This window comes from Monodelphis domestica, chromosome 2, assembly GCF_027887165.1.
Source record: "Monodelphis domestica isolate mMonDom1 chromosome 2, mMonDom1.pri, whole genome shotgun sequence".
NCBI lineage: Eukaryota > Metazoa > Chordata > Mammalia > Didelphimorphia > Didelphidae > Monodelphis > Monodelphis domestica.
Window position 1 is genome coordinate 506,617,067 of NC_077228.1, and position 20,737 is coordinate 506,637,803.

Sequence of the window (20,737 nt, forward strand, 5' to 3'; positions counted from 1 at the left end):
TTGCCAGAAAATTAAACTCTACATTTACAAATGAATAGCTATTTCACAAATCTGGTACACATTCCCAGGGGAATATTTATTACTGAGCACCCACACTGTCCTGGAATGCCCAATGGATGAATGGAGTGGTCCACTAGCCCTTGATTCTGGTCTACTCTGTGTCACCCTGTCACTTGGGTATCTAATAATAATAGCTTTTGTTACATCACCTTCATTTCTAAATATTTCCTCCTCCCTTCCCATCCCTAGTGTGTCTTAAACTGAACCTGGTTCTGTCCCTACCATCTGCCACCTTTGGGGGAGAAAGAAAAGATTTTTTTTTAAACCCTTGCCTTCTGTCTTAGAATCAATACTATATATTGGTTTAAAAGCAGAAGAACAGTAAGGGCTAGGCAATAAGGGTTAAGTGGCTTGCCCAGGGTCACCATGCAAGGAAATATCTAAGGCCAGAATTGATCTTAGGACCTGCCATGTCTAGGCCTGGCTCAATCCACTGAACCACCCAGCTACCTCCAGAAGTTTATTGTTTTTTTAAACCCCTACTTTCTGAAGGGCTAGGTAATTGAGATTAAATGATTTGCCTACGGTCACATTTAAAAAGTGCCTGAGGCCAGACCTGAACATAGGTCCTCCAAACTGCAGACCTGACTACTAAGCCACTCCAGCTCCTAAAGGTTCTTATTTTCACAGAAAAAGTTCTTCATCCCAAAAGGAAGAATTCCAGGCAAGATGGGAGGTCTGTCACACTGAATTAGGACAGCCACATCACCAGGACCAGTCTCTGCCTCATTTCCCCCAAACCCTTTTGTTTGGTTACTGCTTCCCTATGTTTCACCATCCTGGTCCAAGATTTCCATGGAAGAGTTCAGGGAATGCATTTCCTTTGGTTTAAGCTAAAGAAAGCTACTGGGGAAGCTGAGGCAGCTTGTTATGGGGTGTCCCTTGGGCCCACAATGAATAGGGATGGTAGTTATGGGAAAAGAAATCCCTCCTTTTCCTCAGTGTCCATCAACCAGAGCCAAAGCCCCTCTGATTAAACTTCCAAGTCCCTTCCTATACAAGGGGATCTGTGTTGTAACCTGGTCCTATTAAGCGATTAGGCAATGGAGATAAAACTCCCAGGAAGCCCCAACTCCACCACCATAGCCAGCCGACTCCCAGCTGCAGTCACTCATTTACAAAACAGCTCCAGATTAAGGTAGAGGGGTTTGGTTTTATTTGGGAGATTAGTTGGTATTACAGATGATGGATGCCCTGAAGCTCTCTGCCCTCCCCAGCCAGCACCCCCTTATGGACAGCATTCTCTGGTATCAGGTAGGCTTTGGAGGCTGGGGTCAGAGCACTTCTAATTCAAATCCAGATAAGCTCAGGGCCCCGGATTTCTCTTTATTACTTTAATAATATTCCCTCTGCAGGAAAAATGATATTTCTCCCTCTGGTCACAGAAGTGCCATGGACCAGATTAATTTATTGTGTGAGGGAGGAAGGGTGGGTAGAGGAAATTAACCCTCTGTAAACTGGACCACAGCATCAATGGACCAGCTGTTGTCACTGCCAGCTAAAAAGCCCAGGGCTGACGGGAGCTTTCTAATTGCCTAGCTCTCTGCTTATATTTGGATTTTAAGTAATGCCAGGGATGGGGTGAGAGGGAAGTGGACATCTGCCTCCAGAGGGAGAAAATTAGCTGAAGGAAGTCATGGAAGCATGGGGGAGAGTGACCCAGGGAGGTTAACCTGGCTGGAGAGTTGAGGAACTTGGGAACAGAAGTGGTGTCAGAAAAGACCACCCAATCCCTCCCAAAGGGATCTCTCACCCACAACTGTCTTGCTGCAGGGAAAATAGGCATATGTTCTCCATGGTGTCTGGGTTCTGCTAGATTCTGAGGTCCCTAGGTGATCCTGATGGAGCATAGTTCCACTAAAGTCTGTGCTCTGGCTCTAGGCAATGCATTTAGGAGGCTGACATCATGTGGATCACCTAGTCTGTCTTCCATCCTTAAGGGGTTAGCCCTGGACCTACCCAGGCAGGCATCTTTAGCCCCTGGACCTCCCCATGCAACCTGTTAGCCCAGCTCTCCTTACTGGGGCTCAGAGGTCATGGGAAGGGGGGGGGGGACCCAGGACCAAACCTTCCCCTCAAGACACTTTTCTAGGGGAGAGGGCTGAGCAGGAAACTGACTATTGATATGGAGAGTTTCCATGGAGGCAAGGAAAAAAGAGTTCATCCTAAACTGGGGCAAGAAGAAAGATCCACAGGCCCCTGGTTAATTGTCCTCCAGGTTGGTGACAACGGCTGCATTATAGATGAGATCAGAAAGGCTGCCTAGAGAGGTCTGGGTGGTCCCACGTTCCCATCGGTGGAGTGGCCCTGGAGGCTTGGACATCCCCCCAGCTGGACCTACTCCCCCAGGACCCAATACCTTGACCCTTCCCCCACTATGCCCAGGGGCCAAACCGGGAGCTGGGCAGAAGGACAACCGGCCTGATTTGGGGTCGTCATGTGGTGAGGCATGTCCCCAACTCTCGGGATCCTGGGGATGAAGAGGGTTATTGGTAGGTGGGAGAGTTCCTTGGGGATCCTTGTTCCAGGAGCTCAGCCCTTCAGGCTTCCTGCTCTTGATTCTTCTGGCCCGGCGGTTCTGAAACCAAACCTGATAATGGGGAAGAAGGAGAAGCAGTTCTCGCTTCTATCTGCATTTCCAGAAAGACAAAAAGAAAAATCTCATAAAGCAGAGTTGGGGGGAGGGGGGGTGTCAGATACAGAGAAGGGGTGATCTGGCCCAGAAGTCCTGCTTCTTTGAGGGAGATTGGAGGAGGGTAGGCAGAGAGGACAGGGCACAAGGTTTCACCTGGATTTTGGCTTCTGGAAGACGGGTGAGGCGTGCCAACCGCTCTCGGGTACCAATGTCTGGGTAAGGACGAGCCGCAAACACTCTCTCTAGTTCCAGCAGCTGACCACGGCTGAATGTGGTGCGTTTCCGACGTCTGGTGCTTGGCACAGGGGCACGACCTGGAAAGGGAATGAGAAAGGTAAGGCCAGGGCTGCCATAGGCATTCATCTCCCTCCATTTCCTTTCTTTTCCCACTGGCTCCCTCCTTCCCCCCAACTCTCCCCCTGAAGTTCTCCCAATTTTCTCTCGTCTTATCATTCCTCTCCAACCATCCAGATTCTCATCCCATCTTCCAAAACCCAATCTCCCTTAGCCTTTCCCCTTTGAATCTCTCCGCAGGATCCCAACCCTCCTCTCCAACCCCTCAACCTCTTTGCCATCCTCTCCTGCAACTTCGAATCTCCCTATCGTTCCCCTTCAAGCCCCAAGTCTCCCATCATCTCAATCCAACTTGCCAATTTCTCCGCATCTTCTCTTCCACCCCTAATTTCCCCCTTCTTTCTCCTTGAACTCTCCCCCATATCTCCAAAAGTCCTCCCATCATTCCTCATCCCCCTCCCAACTCTGGGCTTAGTCTTCTCTGACTCCCTCCTTTAATTTATCCACAAAAGCTCTTTGTTATGTCTGCCCTTCTTTGCGGGGTTACTCCGTCTCATCCCCCACGCACCCCACCCTCCCTCTTCTTTGCGTTCCCCTTAGCCCTACCTGCCTCTGAGGCATCCATGGGAGGTCGAGGGATTGGTTCTCCTCCTGGGGAGGCGAGCACTGAGTGGAGCAGCCTGGCCATGGCTGGGGTCCGCCTTGAGTTCCCTTCGGGGGTCCTCTCTTCCCCAGCAAGGCTCTCTCCTCTTCTCTCCCTCAGCCTTGGGCGACTGAGCTGCCTCCTCCCCCGTCTTGGCTTTTATCCCTGCTCAGCCTCACCCTGCCCCGCCTCTGGAACGGGAAGGGTGGCAATGGCTGGGATCCAGGCAGAGACCTCAAATGAGAGGGAGACCCCGCCCGGGGTCCTCACTCCAAAGGCTGGAGCTGGGAGGCGTGGAAGGGCATTGGCTAGGGGGATGGAGTCAGAGGTGAGGAAGGAGCTCGGAGGGCAGTGGGACTCCCTCTCCCTCCTCTACCTTGCACCGCCAACCCGACGGCCTCTCCGCCCCCCCTCTCCCTTCAGCAATAACAGCTGCGCTTCCAGAGCACTCTAAGTTTGCAGAGCACTTGCGGGAAAGTCTCCCACGTGATCCTCACAGCATCCCGTGCCCTGAGGCGCCCTTTTCGTCCTCGTTCTGCAGATGCTGTGCTGGGGTCCCAGAGCCAAGGGACAAAGGAACTGAGGCGGGCTCTAAACTCATCTTCCAGACTCCCAGCCCAACGCCCAGTGCCTGGCTGCTTAACAGAGAGCACTTAGAAGAGGGCTCTGAAGTTCGCAGAGCTGTACGTGTTGGGGCGGGAGGAGAAGGCGGCTCATTTGTTCCATCACCCTTTGAAGGAGGTGCTTTGTGATCTCTATTTTACAGATAAATGTTTATCGACCGACTCGCCAACCGAGCCCCGCCAGCTACAGTCTGGCTTCCTGGGACGCTGCTGAAATTGCGCTTTAGCACTCTCCAGCCTTTTCTCCCCCCTTGATTTCCATGCCCCTGCTCCCTTCTGCTTCTCCACCCCCTTCCCTCACTGCTCCTCCTCTCTCTTCTTCCACGTCTCCTTTCCCCACAGACCCCTTAACCTAAGCGTTTCACTGGGTTGGTGCAGTCCTTTCCTCTCCTCTCCTCTCCTCTCTCACCATCCACTCATCTTTGGTCTCCTGCCATCCCATAACTCAACACCTACGTGACAGTTAATGATTCTCCTGGCTCTATCCAGTGCTCCCAAATCCATATCAACCCAAGCAATATTTTTAAACCCTCACCTTCCGCCTTAAATTCAATACTAAGTATTGGTTCCAAGGCAGAAGAGTGGTCAGGGCTGGGCAATGGAGGTCAAGTGACTTGCCCAGGGTCAAGCCCACAGCTGGGAAGTGTTTGAGGCTAGATTTGAACCCAGGACCTTCGTCTCTAGACCTGGCTCTCAATCCACTGAGCCACTCAGCTGCCCCTCCAAGTAATATTTCTGAGCTCCTTTATCCTGTTAGAAATAAACTGACTTATTTCTCTCCACGATATCTTTCCTGTCACCCAGCTCAAACCAGTAGAGTCCTCTTTAATTCTATGAAAATGAAAAGAGCTTCCATCCCACAGAACTTTGACATAACAATAATGCTTTGCGATTAGAAGCCAAGCTTGAGAAACCCACCAATTGGTAAACTTCTTGACTTCCAAGTGAACCTGGACTGGAGGAGCCTTAGCGACTTTTGCAGATAAAGCAATCCTTGTATGGACCAGGAGCAGGAATGTTCCTCAGGCATTTTCCAGATAAAACAACCATTCCCTGGCAGTCCCCAGACCTACTCCAGGAACTCAAGGTTCTACCCATCCCCCTGAGCTTAGCTGATTTTGAAGCAATAAAAAGTAAGCAAGCTCTGTAACTGGTTGGTTCCTTTTCTCAGTAGAGGAGTTCCCACTTGCATGCTGTTCTAAGAAGACTATAATAATAGAAGAAAAATATTCATAGAAAAGAAAGAAAAGAAAAAGGAAAATATAATAATAGAAGAAAAGGAGGAGGAGAGGAAGAGGAAGAAGGAAGGAGGAGGAGTAAAAGAAGAAAAAGAAGAAGATGATGATGATGATAAAAAAGAGAATTTAAAGTTCAATACTCTTTCCATTCATAGGCTGTTTTCTACTTTTTTTCCTGGTCTATAGAATACAATAAGATCTTTAATAAGGATTTGATGACTTAACTGTAGTAGTAGTGTCCTCATTATATAATGGGATATAAACTTATATTTGAAAAGGACCTTAGAGATCATCTACTCCAACCATCTCATTTCACAAAGGAAGAAGATGAGACCCAGAGAGGGGAAGCCCTAGATCACAAAGTTAATATCAGAGATAGGATTTGAACTCAGCTCTTCTAACCACAAATCCAATGCACTTTCCACTATGGCACATAGCCTCTATCCTTGCCATCCAATAGGTTCACCCAGCTGCACAGTGGACAGAGCCCTTGCTTTGGAGTCAGAAGACCTCAGTATAAATCCCACCTTTTCATTAACTACATTAAGCACATCATCCCATTTTTGTGAGCCTCAGTTTCCTCACCTTTAAAATAAGGGAATTGGGGGCAGCTGGGTGGCTCCATGGACAGAGAGCCAAAGCTGGAGATGGGAGGTCCTGGGATCAAATCTGGCTTCAGACACTTCCTAGCTATGTGACCCTGGACAAATCACTTAATCCCAGTTGCCTAGCCCATAATGCTCTTCTACCATGGAATCCATACTTAATATCAATTCTAAGACAGAAGGTAATTTTTTTTTAGAAATAAAAATAAGAGAAGAATATTTATGGGGCCACTGGTTACCATTGTGAATAGAGTACTATGTCTGGAGGACCGAAGTTGAAATTTGGCCTCAGACACTTCCTAGCTGTGTGACTCTGGGCGAGTCACACAACCCCAGTAGCCCAGCCCTTACCGCCCTTCTGCCTTGGAGCTGATTCTTTGTGTCCATTTTAAATCAGAAGGTAAGGGTTTTTAAAAATAAAATAAAGTGGGGGATTGGACTTTGTTTCTACGATCTTCTCCAACTCTAATTCTCAGATCTGGTCAGTTTCCTGCAGAAAAATCCTTACTCTCTAGTCTCTCAAGTGTCTTTGCAACCCAGCCTCATGAATCATCTCACAGATTTGGAGCTGAAAGGGATCTTAGAAGTTATCAAAGCCAATCTCTCATTTTGTGCCACATAAAAACCTGCAAAACCTTTGCCATTCTTCGTGATCCAATCCAACATCATTTATATCGTGAAGAAGTCCCTGAGTTTGTAGAACTTCAGGTCAAACAAAGTCAGGAATAAGAGCCAGAAGTCAAGAAAAATCATCTTCATGAGTTCATATCTGGCCTCAAACACATACTAGCTTCATGACTCCTGGGTGAGTCACTTGTTGCCTCAGTTTCCCCATCTGTCAAATGAGCTGGAAAAGGAAATGGCAAACCATTCTAGTATCTTTGCTGAAAAAAACCTCAAATGAGGTCACAAAGAGTTGGACACAACTTAAATGACTGAATAACAACAATGGCCAAATGAGATAATTGAGGTGGCATAGGGTATTGGACTTAATATCAGGACATCTTGAATTTCAATTCTGCCTCCTATAAGTTAGTTGCTAGCTGTGTGACCTTGAGTAAGTCATTTAATCACTCTCAGCCTCAGGTTTCTATTAAATAAAGAGTGAAAAGTGAGGGACACTGCCAGGGCCAGTATGTGGCTTAGATAAGCCAACACTAACTCTAGGCAGGACTCTTCTCCTAGATTCCCACATACTGGACATCTATCTATCCTGGCACCCTCCAAGGATGTAACTCATACTTTTCAGGGTTGTCATAATGAGCAAATGAGATCCATTAAGTGTTCACCAACCTTAAAGTATTATAGAGAGGACAGCTAGGTGGCTCAGTGGTTTGAGAGCCAAACCTAGAAATGAGAGGTCCTGGGTTCAGATCTAACCCTGGGCACTTCCTAGCTGTGTGACCCTGGGTAAGTCACTTAACCTCCATTGCCTCACTCTTACTACTCTTCCACCTTAGAATCAATGTTGGTTCTTAGATGGAAGGTAAGGGTTTGTTTTTGTTTTTTTTAATCACTAAAGAAATATCATTTAATGTCAAAGGTAATTTGGTCAGATTCCGTCTTCCTAATAAGGTCCTCCCCTCCCTTCCACAAGAAAGCCATCCCTAGAGATGTCCTAGTCCAAATCCATCATTTTATAAAGGAAGAAAGCAAGGCCCTCCGTTCTTCAGTTATTTCCCCAGACTAATAATCTTTAAAGGCACGGAGATATGGACTTCTAGCTTGGTACTGCCCCTTGCCTCTCGCCTCTATCTGTGGACAGAAGCCTCTGGTCCCAACTTCCTGTTGGAAAGAATGAATGAATGAATGAATGAATGAATGAATGAATGAAAATCTCCCTTGGAGAAGGGTGGGAGGAGAAGAGGCTAGACAGTTTGTGCTGCCTCCTTTGGAGTCATGTGACAGACTTTGCCAAATGTGAGTCCCTGTCCACACAGGGGGTTCATCCTCTCTCCCTACGCACACAGATATATACAGGTATCACAAAGTGGTATGATAATAAGTTAGCATTTTGATAAGTGCTTTCCATATGTTACCACATTGGATGACCACAAGGACCCAGTAGAGGAGATGTTATTATTATCCTCATTTTACAGATAAGGAAACTGAGGCTGAAAGAGATTGTTAAGTAACTTGCCCAAGGTCACACACCTAAGTCGATGAATGAGGCAGAATTTGAACATGGGTCCTTCTGATCTCAAGTCCAATGTAATAACAGCTGTGTGATTCTGGGACTAGAGCACTGACCTTAGAACCAAAAAGTTCTGAATTCAAATCTTGTTTCAGACAGACACTTATTAGTTGGCAAATCATTTAACCTATCTGTACCTCATGTTTCTCATCTGCAAGATGGGGGAAAGGGTTGGGCTCAATGGCCTCAAAGGTTGCTTTTCAGCTCTGAATCTATTATCAGTGACAAATTTTTAAAATGCCACATGGGGAAGAGGGCAGCTGGGTTGCTCAGTGGCTAGAGAGCCAGGCTTGGAAACGGGAGGTCTTGGGTTCAGATATGATCTCAGATACTTCCTATTTGTGTCACCCTAGGCAAGTCACTTAACCCCCATTGCCTAGCCCTTAACAGCCTTCTATACAACACTAAGCTTTGATTCTAAGACAGAAGGTAAGAATTTATTTTTTAAAATAACAATAATAATACCATATGGACCAAAAGGACGCCATAATAGGAACAATTTCTCCTTTGGTCTTTGTATGACTAACACAATTCCTTGAATAGAGAATTCCCTTTCTAAATCCTTGTTGGGTTGGCCTGGATTTGAGGAGAAGCCCAGAGGCACTGGGGCTGTGGTGGCTCGGTTCGTTTATTCAATAGCCCTCAGAGGTGGACAGCCCAGCCAGTACGGGGCGATGGGACGAGGGTACGGAGGATCCACAAAATCCACCTTCTTGGTTCGAAGGTTAACCCGGTAATACTTGTCTGAAAAAGAGAATGGGGAATGCATGCAGTGAGACTTCGACTCCTCTCTCCAGCCCAGACCTCATCCTGGGCCCCAGCTAGCCACCAGAGCCTTCTCCCAGCCCATCTGCAGGGATGTTGGTTTTCTGCTCCTTCCTGTTTGAGCTTTGGAGGGAGAGTGACAGGAGAAGCTTCAGCTATGACCAGCGTTCCCACAGCCTTGGAGATGGCTACTGGCTGGGCTTTCAGGACTGGGGGAGGAAGAGAAAGAGAGGAGAGGGAGGAGAGAAGAAGAATAGAAGAGAAGGGTGGGGAGGGAAAAGAGAGGAAGAATAGAGAAGGGGAAGGGGGAAGAAAGCATACCTCCTACAAAGAAATAGATGCTCTGGATGGGCTCGCAGTTGGATGGTTGGAACCAGTCAAGGCTGAGTTCCAGGTCATAGTCTACACCATCTTCTTCTGAACTGAACCAACTCCAGAGGCCCCTGGAGCGGCGGGAATGGCGCTGACGGCTCTTCCTGGTCCGGTAGCGTTTGCGGTTCCGTTGCCTGGACTTGGCCTTAGCCTTGCGCTTCTTAGCCCAATCCGAGCGGGGAAGAGATGAGGAGGATAAGTAGATGCGACCAGCCATCGCGGCATCTACCCTATTAGGCACCCCATGCCAGTCCTGGCTGATGAACCAAGGGCCACTTGTCCCCTGTTGAGAGTCTGAACAAAGAATGGGTCATTGCAAGAGATAGCCCATAGAACCATACCCTGGCACTCATAGCCATCCCCTTTCATCAAATATCAGATGCCCAAGGTGGAAAGGCACTTAGAACCATTTATTTGGGTTGGAGAACAACAGAGGGTCAGAGAAGGGAAAGGACTTCTCAAAAGTGGGAATTGGATCATAGGATTACAGATATAGAGTTGGAAGGGGCCTTCCAAGTCATCCAGTCCAACCCCTTCAATTTACAGGTGAGGAAACCAAAGCCCAGAGAAATTAAAAGTCTTGCCCCAAATCCTACAGATGGCTGTGCTGAAATCTGGATCCAATTCGTCCAGCCCTAAATCCATTAATGTTTTCTACTATACCACAAGTTAGGGATAGAATGTGCCCTCCTGACCCTCGATCTATTGTTCCTTCCACCACACCATTCACTCTATTGCTTTTTGCCTCATTCTCCAGAAGACCTTCCCTCATCCCTCCAACTTAGGGTGTGAAGGCAGGGAATCTCCCTATTCCAATTTTCTGAGCCTCCCCCCTTTCTAGCGCTGGCTCCTACCCTCTCTAGACTGTGCCTCCTGGGCCAGGTCAGACAAAGTCCAAAGTGTGGGGTCTGAACTGAGCCAACTTGGAGCTTGGGTCAACAGAAGCAAAGTCTAGGGCTAAGCAAATAGAGATTGTAAGGCCATAAATTCTGGGGGCTCCATTTAGGTCCTTTACACCCCCAAATCCTCCTATACCCCATCAGGATCCCAGCCACAACCCACCCCAAAATGGGGGCAGGGAGAGGAAGGGAGGAGTCAACCAAGCCCAGGGCTGGGGGCTCAGGTGAAGGAGAGGGAGGGAACACCCTCTGGGGCCTGCTGTTCCCCCCTTAGAATGTAATCTCCTTGAGGTCAGGCATTGCCTTTTTGATTCTCCAGGGCCTAGGACTGTGCCTGGCACATGGCAAGTGCTTAATAAGTGCTTTGGGGGCATCTGTCCTGGAAACAGAGAGGCCATGGGATACCTGATTCACTATTCCAGAAGAGGAGTTCAAAGATACTCTGCCAGGAATCTTGCTGCAGGATTGCGAAGTGTTCAAACACTGTGGACATCTCACTCCCATCACACTCCTCCTGGCTGGGCTGTTGCTTGAACTCATACTCCCAGTACTGATTTCCTAAGGAATGGAGAATAATGGAATGGAAGTGACTCTCGGATCTTGCCCATTTCCTTCCCTGACCCCATGATCTTGCCCGAGTCACTTCCATTCCCTAAGCATCAGTTTCCTCCTCTGTAGAGTGAAAGCCTTGGCCTGGCTAATCTCTAAGGTTTCTACCAATTATACTTCCAGAATCCTATAAAGAGCAGGATTATGGGTTTGAAATAGAGAACTCTCAATAGCCTTATTCATTTAATGAAGTGGCACAGTGGAAAGAGCCTGGGCCTGGAGTCAGGAAGATACAAATTTTTAAATTTTATTTTGCCTCTCCAAGAAAATGGATTTATTTTATTATTGTTTTTTTCCAAAGAGGTTTGGAAACAAAGATGAATTGGAAACAGACAACTGATAGATACGTGTGAGAGTAATTACTCATGCTTCTCTGCCACTGAATATGCTACTCTACATGTTAGTATTAGGGAATCAAAGAAAGTCCCCCCAAATTCCAAAATAAGCAAGCAAAAAAGTTCCTGCTCCCAAGGAGCTCCCCATCTAGTTTCAATTCTCTCACTAATAAAATCTGTGATCTTGACCAAACTAGTAAAACTTTCTTGACCTCAACTAAGAAGATGTAAATTTAAATCCAAATCAGAAATGTTTTAGCTGTGCAACTTTGGGCATATCACTTCACCTCTGTCTGCCTCAGTTTCTTCACAGGGATCATACTAGCACTTACTTCAGGATTATTATGAGAATCAAATGAGATACTATGCTGTAAAGTACTTAGCAGGATACCTGGCACATTTTTTCAATTGTGTCTGACTCTCCATGACCCTTTGGACCATAGCACACCAGCGCTATCCATAGGGTTCTCTAGACAAAGATATTGGATTGCTTTGCCATTTTCTCCTCGGGTAGAATAAGGCAAATAAAAGGTAAGTGACTTGCCTAAGGTCACACAGAGAGTAAGTGTCTGAGGCTGCATTTAGACTCAGGCCTTCCTGACTCTAGGCCCAGTGCTCTATCCACTGAGCACCTAGCTACTTAACATATAGTAGGGGGTTAATTAAGGTATGTTCCCTTCCCTTAGCCTGGAAAGAGATTGAGTCTGAGGTACAGAGTTAGGTGAATTTAGGTCTTCCTGAAACAGAAAGAGCACTGGTCTGGGGTTCCAGGCAGATTCTAGTCCCATTTTTCTAAGTCAATGCCTTACTTTTCCCCTAAGGAAAAAAGGCTTGAACTATATAATTTTTAGGATCTCTGATAATAAGTACAAGATTTCAGTAGAGTTTGCCAAACACTTTGTATCTAATCTCTTGTTTGATCCAATGGAGGCTTCTAATAAGTCTGGTGATGGTATTCTAACCCAGGTCTTCCTTCCTTCAGATACAATATTCTTGCCAAGCCACCTCTCTGCTGTTCCTTTTGCTTCTGATGAATGCCACTGGGGTATGGGATGGAACAGAAAAAAATGTTTCTGATTTTCAAGACTGTCCTAGCCTGGTGATGCAAGCAGAGGCTTTATGCATAAACAGAGGATCCCTGGCATAAATGGAGTCAGGCCTAGAACATGAAACAAGTATACTCCTGAGGTCATGCTGGATAACCATGCTGGGGGTTAGGGATGCTGATAACATGGCCTCCATCCCATTCTCTCCTTTTCCTTCCTTCCTCACTACATCCCCAAACCTTTGAAGAAATAGGCACGCTCCTGGCCACTGTAACTGTGGGCAGGAAGGGCCACAGCAGCATCGATATTGTCTGGAATGTTCTTGAAGCCATCTGAGATGTTCCTTGGGTAACCTGAGTCCAGGATACCATCCTCAAAGCGCCAATACAAACTGCCCTGTGGGGAGGAAGGTCGGGATCACAGATGTATCTGGAAAGGTACTCAGAGGTCATCTAGTCTAATCTTTTCATTTTGTAGATGAGAAAACTGAGACCTTAAAGACATGAAGGGGCTTACCCAAAGTCACACAGGTAGGAAGTAGCAATCAGAATTCAAACCCAAGTCCTTTCACTTCAAATCTGATGCTTTTTCCTCTATATCACACTGACTCTCAAGGAAAAAGCCTCTCCCCACCCCCTAAAGACAGCCCATCCCCTACCCTTGGAGCTCCAATAGTACCCTCAGCCTTAGAGTTGACGTCAAGGGACCCAGTGTTCCAAATCAACCCATCTTCCTTTACATATCTCTTGTACATGGCATTTCTCAAAAGGAATGTTTAGTGCCTCTCCCCTCCTGAGGTGACTCCCAGCAACTCCTTCCCCTGGGATCTTCTCTCACCAGACCATCCTATTATTACTCCCACCTTGAAGAGATAGGTTTTCCCCTGGCAGTTGATCCGGGTAAAGGCAGCATCAATGGGTCCTTCAATGCCCCAGATATCTCGTATCAGCTTGGGGTACCCAGGAAGAACACTTGTTTCATCCAACTCATAGCAATACCTCCCTAAAATTTCCACGATGGAGAAAAGGAGGACAGATCCTGAGTAGATGGTTTCCCCAAGCCCAGTACTTCCCTCTCCTCCATTTACCCCACCTCCATTCCCTCCAACTCCTTTGGCTCAGTGCACCCTTGCATCTCTGCCCTCCACCCTGGGTACCTCGGAAAGCAAAAAGAGAGCCATTTTTGAGGTCAGTGAAGGCATCAAAAGGTTTCCCACTGCACACTTCTTCTTCTTCTTCAAGTGTTATAGAAGGGGTACTAAAAGTAGTGTCCAGAACTGAGTCGAAATTGAAATCAGTGTTCTGGGTGACTTCCTGATCCATGGGTTGAAAGGAAGCTTGGGTGGTAACCTGGACACTGCTAGAAGTGGTGGTGGTGCTGGTGTCAATGAGAGGATTCAAGGTTCCCAAGTCATGATCAAAGTAGGAGTACTCATCCTCAGGCAGGGCAAACACATCTCCACGGGTCACTAAGGAAAGAAAGAAGCTGAACTTCCAGCACTCTCTCTGGAGGAAAGGAAGTTGTAGGAGAGACACATGCCTGGAGATCTGAGGGGAGGAAAGACGGATCTCCTCCATTCATTGGTCCTAGCTGGGAAGAAATACTACTATTCTCCTCCGTTAACATGTAAGCTTCTTAAGGAAGAGACTCGTTTTATCTTTCTTTCTATCCCTTAATAATTTGAACAATGCCTAGCATTTAGACGGCACTTAATAAATACTTGTTGTTTATTTGTTGTTGATTAATTTTTTGACTATGGGAGCAGCTAGGTGGCTAGATGAATAGAGAGCCAGCCAGTCCTGAGTTGAAATCTGGCCTCAGGCACTTCTTAGCTGTGTGACCCTGGGTAAGTCACTTAATCACAATTGCTTAGCCCTTACTGCTCTTCTGCCTTGAAACAGATACTTAGTATGAATTCTAAGACAAAAGATAAAAGAGTTTTTAAAAAGTAATAATTTATTGGTTACTACTACAACTCACAATAATAGTAATAAAAATAATGGACGTTTTTATGCCTTTGTAAGGTTTGCAAAGCACTCACTGTATTATCCTGAGACTCCTAGAAGAGCTGGGATATATCGTGCATGATCATCCTTATTTCACAGATGAAGAAAACAGCTTTAGAGAGGTCAGATGACTTATCCATGATCACACAGCTAGTAACTTGCCAAGACGGCTCAAGAGATGATCCACGTCCCACCCTAAACAGGGACCCCAGATTATCCGTTGGGACAAGGAGGTGGGCACCATACCTTGGGGTCTACAGACTTCAGCATAATCTATACAACAGCTTTTATAGTAGGAGCAGAGTTCATCACACTGGCACTTCTTCTTGGAATTGAATCCTTCTAGGCAGCGGCCTTGGCATGACTCTGGATTGGGTAGGTCGGGGGAACAAGAGAGAGGAGGGGATCAGTCCTTTCTCAGCTGGTCTTACTGCTAGGCAGCCATGCCCCAGCACCCAAAGGCTTTCTGCCTATGTCTGCCCCTGGGCAGAGAAGTGAATATATATGAGTTGGTGCCCAGGATACATTCCTTCCTCTTGCCATGCTAAGGTTGGTGCCCATCCCCAACCCTCTCTAGGACTTGTTACCTTGATCAGCTGAAGCAGCACAGACAAGGAGGATCACTAGGAGAGAGAGAGGGGACATGTCCCTCCTTCTTGGGACTCAGGCTGGTGCTGAACTCTGAGCTCTGAGTGAGGGAGGGATAAACTGAGAAAGGAAAGGGGGAGGGAAGAAAGGAGGAGGTGTCCTCACTCTGTTTGCCCAACCTCTCCCCTACCTGCCTGCCCTATGACCAGAAGGTCGAAGCCATCTGCAAGAGATGTCCTAGCTGGGAAGGAATACTACTATTCTTCCTCGTAAGAAATTCTGCAAGCACTAAGGCTACGGGGGCATTGGGAAGAAAATGGAATTGTGTGTGATGCTTATTTTCTTTATTTTTCATTAAAGATTTTTATTTTTAGAAAATATTTTTCCATGTTTACATGACTTATTTTCTTTCCCTCCTCTCTTCCCTCCCTCCCCCAGAGCCAACAAGCAATTCCACTGGGTTGTACAAATGTTATTACTTGATACCTATTTCTATATTATTCATTTTTGCAACAGTGCAATCTTTAAAAACCTAAACCCCAAATCATGTACCCATAAATCCATGTGATAAGTGATCAGTCATGTGTTTTTCTTCTGCATTTCTACTCCCATACTCCTTTCTCTCAATGTGGATAGCATTCTTTCCCATAAGTCCCTTGGGAATGTCCTAGTGGCAAAGTCCACAATGTTTCACTTTCTGTGTACAATGTTCTCTTGGTTCTGCTCATTTCACTCTGCATCAGTTGTTGGAGGTTCTTCCAGTTCACATGGACTCCCTCCAGTTCATTATTCCTTTGAGCACAATAATATTCCATCACCAACAAATGCTACAATGTGTTCAGCCATTCCCCAATTGAAGGGCATCCCCTTATTTTCCAGTTTTTTGCTACCACAGTGTGGCTATGAATATTCTTATACAAATCTTTTTCCTTATTATCTCTTTGGGGTGCAAACCCAGTCATGGTACGGCTGGATCAAAGGGTATCTAATGTGATATATGTTTTAAGAGTATTTGAAAGCTGAGGTCACATTCATTAAATTTCACCATAAAAACATCACATTTGGAATATTCAGTAACTGTAGACTCCAAATGGGATGGAAACTTTCATTGATAATGTTACATAGTAGATAGAGAATTGGACTAGGAGTCAGGAAGACCTAGGTTCAAATTCTGCCTCAAACATTGTGTGAAACTGGGCAAGCCACTTAACTTTTTCTAGGCCAGTTTACTCGGCTGTAAAATGGGGTTAAAAATTAAGTACCTATGAGCAACTGGGTGGCTCAGTGGATAGAGACAGTCCTAAATGTAGGAGGACCTGGGTTCAGGTCTGGCCTCAGACACTTTCTAGTAGTGTGACTCTGGGCAGGCCCCTTAATTCCAATTGCCTATCCCTTACCATTCTAAAAATAAATAAATACCTAACCCAGGGGGTTGTTGTGAGGCTCAAATTTCTCTGTGTATATAAAATGCTTTGCAAACTTTAAAGAATTATAGAAATGTGATCTGTAATCATTATTATCTTAACCTATCCCATGAAGAAATTACCTATAAAGGATTCAGACTCTCTTTGCATTACTTCCAAGGAGGGGAGCTCACCAACTTCCGTTGCTGGACCCCTCTGACCATTAATTTCTTCCTGATATGAAAAAGAAATCTAACTCCTTGCTGCCCTGGGTGCTACCAAGTTTTGCTCTCTGGAAAGATATAAAATGAGTCTAATCTCTCTTCTACCTTTTTTTTAACCCTTACAGTCCATCTTAGAATTAATACTATGTATTGGTTCTAAGGTAGAAGAACAGCAAGGGCTGGGCAGTGGGGGTTAAGTGACTTGCCCAAGGTCACACAGCTGGGAAGTGTCTGGGGTCATATTTGAACCCAGGACCATCTCTGAACCTGGCTTTCAATCCCCTTAGCCATCTAGCTGTCCCCACTTCCACTTCTTCTGATATTTAAAGACAACCCTCATGTCTTCTTCAAGATAAGCGATGTTCCTTCAACAATTCCTCTTTTCCTCAAATGGCAGTTTTGAGTTGCCCTCCCTGATTCTGATTGAAGTAGGTGGTAAAGAAGGAAAGCCCCTGGGGGAGGAGGGATCCTGAACAAATCAGGGGCACAGCTGAATTTCAGCCCTGATCTTTCACCCCTTTCCTGTTGGTTATTGGTTAACAGACCTCTGGGATCTGACAGAGTGAGGGGGTAGGGAAGAGCAAAATGTTCCTCCTCTGATAGAATGACCTGGAGAAGAGGCAGAGATAGGGGAGAATGAGAGGCCTTTTGATCTAGTTCTGTCCTCCTCTTCCCTGACTTCAGGGGCACTTATTCTGCCCCTTCTTAGGGGATCCTCATTGCAATAGAGTTGAGAGAGAAACTTCATGCCTTGAGTGCTATCCTGACCCCAGGGACCATGAGATCAGAGGATGTAGAGAAGTTGTAGCTCAATGTACATTTTACAGGAAAATAAAGCCCGCCAACATCCAGGCCACAGAGAAGGGAACTCTTTCACCAAAGGGAGCACATCTAGTAGGTAGAAGAGCCTCTGATTCCAAGCCAGCACTCTTTCCACTAAATCACTCAGAAGAGGGAAGGATGGGGGGGGGGCAACATCTGTGTAGCTCAGTGGATTGAGAGCCAGGCTTAGAGACTCCTCGGATACTTCCCAGCTGTGTGACCCTGGGCAAGTCACTTAACCCCCATTGCCTAGCCCTTACCACTCTTCTGCCTTGGAACCAATACACTATTGATTCCAAGATGGAAGGTGAGGGTTAAAAAAAAAAAGAAGAGGGAAGGGCAATAAAGCTTGAAGCAGACTAATGCCTCCCCGCCCCCATTTAAGGCCCCCACAGAGAGAGCAGGTTTGAATTCAAGGGGGTAAAAGAAAGTAGAAGCAGGACACCATAGACAGTACCCATGGGAAGACAAAAGATAGGGATAAGGAGATGGAGCTCAGGGCCCAAGAGCCAAATATCACTGATTGGGGGGGGGAGGGTAGAATTTTGTTTTTGTTTTTGTTTTTAATTCTAAGGATGGAACCTTTCAGGTCACCTTATCCAGATCTCTAATTTTACAATTGGGAAAACTGAGACCTAGATAGGATAAGTTACTTGCCCAAAGTAAATATGAAACAGGGCTAATACTTGAACCCAGATCTTTTGAGTCCAAACCTGGGGATTCTTTTCTACACCTCCATGAGACTTCTTAAAAAATGCTTTCTTGATGCATTTTTATTCTCATGCCACACTTCCCTTCCTGACATTCCCTCTCTAACTAGAGAACCCTACCATGGGACAGAGACAAACAATTAAGCAACACAGAAACTAACTCTTACAGTGTATACAACTCTGTGTAGCCACAACTTCCCAATTCTCTACCAAGTGGAAACACGTGTCTCCTTTTTTTGTTGGTTCTAAATTTGGAAATAACAAAAAATCCCAGCTTGACTGCCTCTTAGCACTGTTTTCTTTTGTTGCTGTAGTCATTGTGTATATTATTTTCCTAGTTTGACTTTTTTTGATTTGCCCCACTTCATAGGAGTCTTAACCACATTTCCCTAAATTCCTCCTATTCTCGTTTCTTATAAGGTGATAATTTTGTTACATTCCCATGTGGCAACGCGTATCCCCCCAAGCCAAGTCAGGAACACTTTGTTTCCTTCTTACTAACAGCAGTTCTATCTACTCCACCACCTAGTGACCAGCCAATGAATTGTGCATGAAACTACCTGTTCTCTGCAGTTTACTTTTCTTTGAAAGTATATCATATCAAGGACACATGCAATACCCAGTGGAATTGCACATCGGCTGTGGGGGAGGGGAGGGAGGAATAGAAAATGATTTTTGTAACCAAGGAATAATGTTTGAAATTGACCAAAAATGTCTAAAATAAAATATGAAAGTATATCATAAATTCAAAACTGCCCTACTTGTCTGTACTCCTCTTCTCTGCTGTGAGTTTCTTTATAACCTTTGACTCAGTGATTCTGCTACTGGATGACATCCCCCATTTCTAAAAAATATTCACAGCACTTTAGTGGTAGAAAAAAAAATGGAGAGAGTTCATGGATCATGGTGGAAAGTGGCTTAACAAGCAATAGAAGGTGAATGTAATAGAATTGCTGCATTTGGTTTTATTGACCTCCCCTGTCCCTTGTTTGGTAATAAACTCTCTATCTAACCATAGTTCTGGGGGTTCTTCCACTTGCCTCTAATTTTTGATATTTGGTACTCTTTTGCATTGAGGTTGCTTATCTATTTGGAGCTTATTGTGGTACATGGAGTAAGATGCTGATCTAAACTAATTTTAAACCCAAATATTGTCCAGGTTTCCCAACAGTTCTTGATGAAGTGCAGGTTCTTTCCCCAGTAGTTTTTGTCCTTGGATTTATTAAACTCAGATTTATTGTGCTTCTTCCTCCATCTGTCCCTTCCTCCCTCTCTCTCCCTCCCTTCCTCTCTCTCTCTCTCTCTCTGTCTTTTCCTTCCTTCTTTCTCTATTCCTTCCTTCTTTCCTTTCTTTCTTCCTTCCTTTCTTTTTCTTTCTTCCTTCCCCTTCCTTCCTTTCTTCATTCCTTCCTTCCTTTTCCTTCCTTCCTTTCTTCCTTCCTCCCTCTCTTTCTTTCTTTCTTTCTTTCTTTCTTTCTTTCTTTCTTTCTTTCTTTCTTTCTTTCTTTCTTTCTTTCTTTCTTTCTTCTTTCTTTCTTCCTTCCTTCCATCCTTTCTTTCTTTCTTTTCTTTCTCTCTCTCTTTCTTTCTTTCTCCCTTTCTTTCTTTCTCCCTTTCTTTCTCCCTTTCTTTCTTTCTTTCTTTCTTTCTTTCTTTCTTACTTTCTTTCTTACTTTCTTTCTCCCTTTCTTTCTCCCTTTCTTTCTTTCTTTCTTTCTTTCTTACTTTCTTTCTTACTTTCTTTCTCCCTTCGTTCCTCCCTCCCTCCCTTTCTTTCTTTCTTTCTCCCTTTCTCCCTTTCTTTCTTTCTTTCTTTCTTTCTTTCTTTCTTTCTTTCTTTCTTTCTTCCTTCGTTCCTCCCTCCCTCCCTTTCTTTCTTTCTCCCTTTCTCCCTTTCTTTCTTTCTTTCTTTCTTTCTTTCTTTCTTTCTTTCTTTCTTTCTTTCTTTCTTCCTTCGTTCCTCCCTCCCTCCCTTTCTTTCTTTCTTTCTCCCTTTCTCCCTTTCTTTCTTTCTTTCTTTCTTTCTTTCTTTCTTTCTTTCTTTCTTCCTTCCTCCCTTCCTTCCTTTCTTTTTCTCCCTTACTTTCAGTCTTAGTATGAATTCTAAAGCAGAAGAGTAGCAAGGGCTAAGTAATTGGGGTTAAGTTGCCCAGGATGGCACTGCTAGGAAATGTCTGAGGCTAGATTTGAACTCAAGTCTTCCTGGGTCCATTCTATCCACTATACTACCTAGGAGCCCTTTGCTTATTTGTTTCTAACTCCTGCTTGCTAAGTCTGTTTTATTAATCTGCTTATATGTATATGTATATACATATATATGCATATATTTTTAAAGGTATAAAACCAAGTGAGAAAATGTATTAGTATTTTTCTGTGATTAGTTTAGAATCATCTTTTCTCTTGGCTGATCTGTCATTTTCCTTGTAGCTAAATTAGAATCTTTTTGTTTTCCACTCTTTAAAATACATTGCATTTTTCTTATAAACTGCATTCTCTGATTTTCTTCTCTGCTTGTTTCAAGAAATCCATGTATTTAGTGTGCTTCCTTGAAATATAGCCCCTTCCAAATGGTTATCTAATCCGAGTATCGGAGCTACAAACTGAGCTGCTCCCTTAGGTGACATTATAGTGGAATAGCCAATACCACCAGGCATTTGAAGTGAGGA

The 20,737-nt window shown here is 45.1% G+C and overlaps 2 protein-coding genes across 2 annotated transcripts; both read right to left on the reverse strand.

The window, feature by feature from the left end:
• Window positions 1-1,193: 1,193 nt before the first annotated feature.
• SEBOX (SEBOX homeobox) lies at window positions 1,194-8,563 on the reverse strand. Its single transcript, XM_001375733.3, has 3 exons — window positions 3,596-8,563; window positions 2,849-3,009; window positions 1,194-2,650 (listed from the first exon to the last, which is right to left on the reverse strand). The coding sequence occupies exons 1-3, from the start codon at window positions 3,675-3,677 to the stop codon at window positions 2,264-2,266; spliced, it is 630 nt and encodes a 209-aa protein (XP_001375770.1). The 5' UTR covers window positions 3,678-8,563; the 3' UTR covers window positions 1,194-2,263.
• Window positions 8,564-8,702: 139 nt separating this feature from the next.
• Window positions 8,703-15,066, reverse strand: VTN (vitronectin). Its single transcript, XM_007485593.3, has 8 exons — window positions 14,912-15,066; window positions 14,571-14,690; window positions 13,475-13,786; window positions 13,181-13,320; window positions 12,558-12,714; window positions 10,734-10,886; window positions 9,379-9,723; window positions 8,703-9,036 (listed from the first exon to the last, which is right to left on the reverse strand). Exons 1-8 carry the CDS (start codon window positions 14,967-14,969, stop codon window positions 8,921-8,923), a joined length of 1,401 nt encoding a protein of 466 aa, XP_007485655.1. The 5' UTR covers window positions 14,970-15,066; the 3' UTR covers window positions 8,703-8,920.
• Between the last annotated feature and the right edge of the window lie 5,671 nt (window positions 15,067-20,737).